Here is a 6,000-nt window from a genome sequence, read left to right on the forward strand (position 1 = left end):
GAAGTCCCAGAGGATGGGTCCGAGCGTCCGCAGAAAGTCGACGCCAAGGATGAAGTTGAAGCAGCCCAAGTCGATGCCGGCGCACGTGATGACGAAGTGCTCGTCGCCGATGGTAAGGGGAACGTGCTGGACCACCCCATGGCAGTGAAGGCGGTCACCGTTGGCCACGGTCACGCGGAGGGTATCCCCACCTGTCGGCTGTAGCGCGAGGCGGCGCATAGTGGCGGCGGGGAGGAAATTATGCCTAGACCCCGTGTCCAGTAGCGCCACCAGAGGCTCGCCCTGGATAGTGACCGGAAGCAGCATCGTCCGCTCGTGGCGGATACCGGCGAGCGCGTGGAGGGACACGACGAAGGCCGTGGCAGCTGCGTCAGTCGGCCCGGCCATCTCGGATGCCGCGGCAACCGGCCCGGTCATCGGGTCGCCCTCCTCTACGTCGACGGTCTCCAGGTAGAAGAGGCGAGGGCACACGTGACCGGGCGTGTATGGGTCGTCGCAGTTGAAGCAGAGTCCCAGGCGGCGGCGTTCGAGCTGCTCTGCCGGGGTGAGGCGGCGGAACGTGCGTGTAGCTGCGGGGGCAGGGCCAGTCGGTCCAGGTGGGGCGGGCCGGGTGGCGGCCGCGGCCGGGGGAGGAGGTCGGGCGGCGCGGGTGCCGCGGGCCAGGGGCGTCTGCTGAACCGCCTGGGCGCGACGCTCATAAGCGCGCGCGTAGTGCATCGCCGTCTGGAGGTCCCGCGGAGCCTGTAGCTCGACATCCACGCGGATATGGTCCGGGAGGCCGCCAATGAAGAGCTCGGCGCGCTGTTGGCCCGTCACGCCGGGCGCATGGCATGCGAGGGCCTGGAAGCGGTCGGCGAAGTCCTGCACCGTGGTGGTGAACGCCAAACGCCCAAGTTCCGCCAAGCGGCTGCCGCGGACTGGAGGGCCGAAGCGGAGAAGGCAGAGCTCACGGAACCGGTCCCATGGAGGCATGCCACCCTCGTCCTGCTCCAGGGAGTAGTACCACGTCTGGGCGGCGCCGCGGAGGTGGTACGAGGCGAGCCACGTCCGGTCCGAAGCCAGGGTACGCTGTCCCCGGAAGAACTGCTCGCACTGGTTGAGCCAGTTGAGGGGGTCCTCGATGCCGTCGTATTGGCGAATTCCAGCTTGGCGTAGCGTGGGGGAGCGAAGCCGGTGGCGCTCTGTGCTGGGTACTCTGCGTGACCAGCGGACGGCTCGGCGAAGCGGGCGGGCGGCGGGTCCGGGAAGGACGGGCGCGGGGGGTCCCCGGTGGTGGTGTAGATGGGGGATGGCGCCGGTGCGGCCGAGTGGATCGGCGGGGACTCCGTCGCGGTCACCCACGCCGGAAGTCGGGAGGGCGATGGCGGGAACTGGACCCGCTGGATGGGCACCCCCTGGGGCAGCGGGGCGGGGCACGGGCTGGGGGCCGGCGGCCAGGACGCCCACGGTGGCGGCGGCGGTGAGGCCGAGGCGGCGCGGGCGCTCCCTGGCCGGGAAGGGCTATCGGTGCGGCCGGGTATGCGGCGAGGGGTGGCGACAGGACCGGCGTAGTCATCCCCTGCGTACCGATGAGGTACGAGCGGATGCCCTGGACGGCGGTGGCGAGGTCGCGGATGGCCATCGACAGCTCTTGCTGCGAGAGGAGAAGCGGCGCCGGCGTCGGCTGCCGAGGCGCCGCGGCGCCGTGGAGGGCGGCGGCAGTTGCGCGGCAGCGGAGGAGGCCGGCGGCGTCTCGGAGGCGGCGGCGGTGGTGGCGGTGGGCTGGCTCGAAGACATGATCGTAGAGGTCTCTGATACCAAATTGGTAGAAACTAGGGTTCTACCGGGGCGAGGGCGTAGATTGTAGGGGTGGAAGTGCTGAGAGCGAGAGGGAGGAAGGCGGCGCCGGCGGCAGGGCGCCGTCGCGAGCACGCGGAAGGCGGCGGCTAGGGTTTGGCGGCGCGGACGGGAGAAGGCCGACTCCTCTGGGAGTCGGCAATAATGATATCTGATTATTGCTTGATTGATTTAGTCTATTACAACTTGTATATATAAGAGAACTCGCGAAACCCTAATCTGCTAACTGAGCTAAGCCCCTAACTAAGCTTGGCCGGTTGGGCCAATGGGCCCTCTCCGGCGGTAGACCAGGCCGGTCATAACATTTTGTAGGATGGCTTCTGAAGAAGGTTGCCATCTTGAATGTTTTCACAGTTGTTGCTTTTGCTGCTGGTTTCTGAATTTTGCACGAATGGTAGGAGTATATGCAATAATTTTTATGTTGCCACCTGGAACATACACCTCCATAACTTATGCCGAGATGGCCATGCCAGGCAGGCTTAGCTTTGGTTAGTAACATGGCGGGGAAATGATGTTTACCAACTACAGTGACATACGGCACAACCTTGAAAGGATTTTGTCCGGAGATGGATCTTCAGAAGACTTTGCAGATGTTTATCAGAGCATCTCCAGTCGCGTCCCCCAAACCGTCCCCCAAAGGGCGCCGGATCGAGCGTTTGGGGGACGTGTTTTGTTCGTGCCGCGTTTGGGGGACGTCGCTCCCCAGCCGCGTCCCCCAAACGCTGGCCCCAATCAGAAATTTAAATAGATGCATTCAAAAGAGATCGTTCCCGCCGATTCGTCGCGATCAGAGTAGCGGCGATCGATCAAAGTAATGGGATCAAAAGAAGGGGTTGGTCGACGGCGTCGTGTCCTGAGTCGACGCAGGCCCGTCGAGCACGATCACCTCGTCGTGATCTGCCTGTTCCTGTGCATGGTGCGTCTGCTCCGTCGCCGACGCGGAGGCCGACGCAGGTGTAGCAGTAGAAGACGCGTCAGCCTGCTCTTGCTGCGCTGCCGGTGCCGCCGATGCCGATGCCGCTGCCAGGGCCGCCGCGTCCGCCGCCGCCATTTTGGCTTCGATCTCGTCGAGGATCTGGCCTTTGAAGAAGTTGTGCGCCGCTCGCGTCCGGGGAGACATTCCCTCTGTCGACGTTCTCAGCAGGGACATGTCGTCCCTGCGTTTCTTGAGCTCCAGCTTCTCCTCTTGCCTCTTGAGCAGCTCGGCCCACCTTTGGTCGGCCTTCTTGTCGCGGGAGATAAAGGTCGAGGAGACGTCGGCGAGGCATTTCGTGATCGACGCCTGCGTCTTCTCAGACGACGCAGCGTCGGCCAAGGCGGCCTTGGCAGCCTTGTTGCCAGTAGGACGCCCTGTCGAAGTTGCCAGCGGCGCGTCCAGATCAATGGCGTCCTTCCCCTTGGACAGCGACAGGCGCGTCAGCCGCCATTTCTCATTCACTTTGAGCTTGCCATAGCAATGCATCAGCGCGAACGGCTTGTGACCTTCCGAGTTCTTGGCGTACATTTCCATGGCCCGATCAAACTAACCAAAGGAAGCAGAGTCATTTCATCGAACACAATGTGGGCGCTACGGATTATGGAAGAAACAGTCGTACCAGTTGGGCGACGTCGGCGCCGCTGTCGCCTCTGGTCTCTAAGTCCTGATGGTACCCATGGAAGGAGTTCACCGACGCCTGGATGATGGCCCATCGCGTCGACATTGCCTTTTGGCTCCTCTTCATTGTCACTTTCTGGTAGTCGCTGTTGATGAGCTTGCGCTCATCGAACTCGGTCTTGATCCTCGCCCAATACTTCCCGCCTTTTTGGTTGGCGCCGATGATGGAGTCATGGCTCACCGTCGCCCACGACTCGCAGAGGCAAAGATCTTCCAGAGGCGTCCACTTCGGGCCTCGTGTGCCCGACGCCTTCTTCTTCTTCTTCTTCGTCCTCACGCCGTCCGCGTCTACCTCCACGAGATCATCGTCACCGGCACCCTCGTCGTCCTCTTCGTCGCCGCCCTCTTCGTCCTCATCGTCGTCCTCCTCGTCGTCCTCCACCCCCTCCTCTTCCTCGTCGTCCTCCTCAACCCCGTCGTCCTCCTCAGCACCGGCGCCGTCGTATTCGAGCGGACCCCTGCGGCCGGTGAAAGGGTCGCCGTCCGGACCGGGGCCTGGCTCGCGCTGCTCGTACGCCGGGGAGTAGAGGTTGTTCGGGTTGAAGCCGCCGTGCGGCAGCGCATCCTGGTAGTGCGGCGACAAGTTAGGCGTCACGCACCCGGGAGTGGCGGAGGGGCCGTCGTTGTAGAAGGCGGCTTGCAACGGAGAGATCACTCCGGGAACGTACACCGGCATGGACGTACTCCATGGGCTCGCGTTGGTGGCGGCGATACACCCGGCCATTACGTGCTGGTGCTGGCGCGCCGCCTGAGCCTTCTTCTCCAGCTCCACCGCCCTCCGTCCTTTCCGCTCCGCCGTCGATAGCTTCCGGCGCAGGCAATCTTGCTGCCATTCATCGTCGGTCATTCCTTCAGGCTTCTTCTTCGCAGCCGGCGCCTTCCGCGGCTTCGCGAACGGCGCTTTCGCCCCTATCGTCGCATTGCCCGGCGGCTTCTTGGCCGCTTTCTTCGCCATCTTTTTGGGGGCTGTCGGCGGCGCCATGGAATGGGGAGAGGGTAGCGGCGGCGGGTGGACGGCGGGAGGGAGAAAGAAATCGGCGGGATAGGAGAAATGAATCGGCGGCGGGATGTGTTTTGGGAGGCCTGTGCGCGGCGGTATAGGCGCGATTTGGCGGGAGCGGCGGGATTTGGCGGGAGTGTGAGACGATTTTTCCCTGTGCCGCTGACGCGTCGGCCCCGCGCCTCCTCGCCTCGCTTTTCGTTGTGTCCGGCGTCCCCGGAGCGTCCCCTGTGGGACGGGGACGGGCTCGGGGCGCCGGACACCGTATGGGGCCGCGCCGGACAAAAATGGGCTTTGGGGGACGCGGCTGGAACGCTTTTTTTGTCCGGCGCGCCCCAAATCCCTTTGGGGGACGGTTTGGGGGACGCGACTGGAGATGCTCTCAGTTTACAAACTTCTGGTGTTTGCTATGATTCAGTGTCCTTCAACACTAGTGTCTCTGCAGCCTGTAAGCAGTTCAATGCTTCAGTCATCTTGAGGGTTCTCTATCATATGGGTGCTCAACAAGTCAATCATATGATCCCATCGGTATGACATGCTTACTAAGGTACTTCCACAAATGTGGAAAGTCTGCTGAAACTGTTAACACGATTGAGAATGTGATAACTGATGACAACCCACTCTTTGTGCGTGGTGGTTGGGGTCCTGGCAGACAATCTACAAATCATGTCACCACGATGAACAGGCTTTTAGCATCCAAGGCTTATGATATCTTCCGAGATGAACACACGCATGTAAGTTTGCCCTTTCTGAGTGCAACAATTCAACCCTTGGCTGTAAATACTGCATGGTTAAACTGTTATGGTCGGGCTCCAGTATGAACGGAAGAGGCCCAATAGTGGGCTGAATTAGGGGCTTAACCCAAATTATCTAGGGTTTAGAGGAGACGTCCTCCTATATAAACACATGTACCCCTTCGATTATAATTAGACAATAAACATATACTATTGTCGTCTCCCTCAGGAGACAGGAGCCCCAAGCCCTAGCCGCACCCTGCCCTAGCCGCCGCCTCCTCCCTCTCGCAGCGACGGCGCCCAGCCGCCGGCGTCTGCGCCTCCAGCCTCACCGCCCTAACTTCTATTCCTATAATCTACGCTCGAGACCTAGTAGAACCATAGTCTCTACCAATTTGGCATCAGATTGCTCTGGTTCGATGACTTCTTCAGGCCTCCCCACCACCGCCGCCGCCTCCACCGGCGCGGCCACCGCCACCTCGCAGCAGCCGCCGGCGCCGCTCCAGCCGTCGGCCACCTCGGGTCCACCCGCCTCGGGCACCGTGGCCATGGCGGCCGACGCGGCCCCCGTCCTCTCTCCGGCGGAGATGTCGTCGGCGATCTGCGACCTCTTCCTGGCGGTCTCGAACCTCCGGACATTCCTCCAGGCTCCCTACGCGCCGCCACCGCCCCCGCCGGCTGCGCCCTTCGTGCCACCACCACCATCCACCGTCGCGCCCCAGGGACTCCCGATCACCCAGATCAGGTTCCCGCCATCGTCGTCCCTGCTGCCGACG

At 62.5% G+C, this 6,000-nt stretch overlaps 1 protein-coding gene across 1 annotated transcript; it reads right to left on the minus strand.

Moving 5' to 3' along the window:
* Window positions 1-2,050: 2,050 nt before the first annotated feature.
* Window positions 2,051-5,774, minus strand: LOC127329114 (uncharacterized). Its single transcript, XM_051355657.2, has 4 exons — window positions 5,594-5,774; window positions 3,432-4,126; window positions 2,723-3,358; window positions 2,051-2,212 (listed from the first exon to the last, which is right to left on the minus strand). Exons 1-4 carry the CDS (start codon window positions 5,772-5,774, stop codon window positions 2,051-2,053), a joined length of 1,674 nt encoding a protein of 557 aa, XP_051211617.2.
* Window positions 5,775-6,000: the final 226 nt, after the last annotated feature.

The sequence above is a fragment of the Lolium perenne genome, chromosome 2, assembly GCF_019359855.2.
Source record: "Lolium perenne isolate Kyuss_39 chromosome 2, Kyuss_2.0, whole genome shotgun sequence".
Lineage (NCBI taxonomy): Eukaryota > Viridiplantae > Streptophyta > Magnoliopsida > Poales > Poaceae > Lolium > Lolium perenne.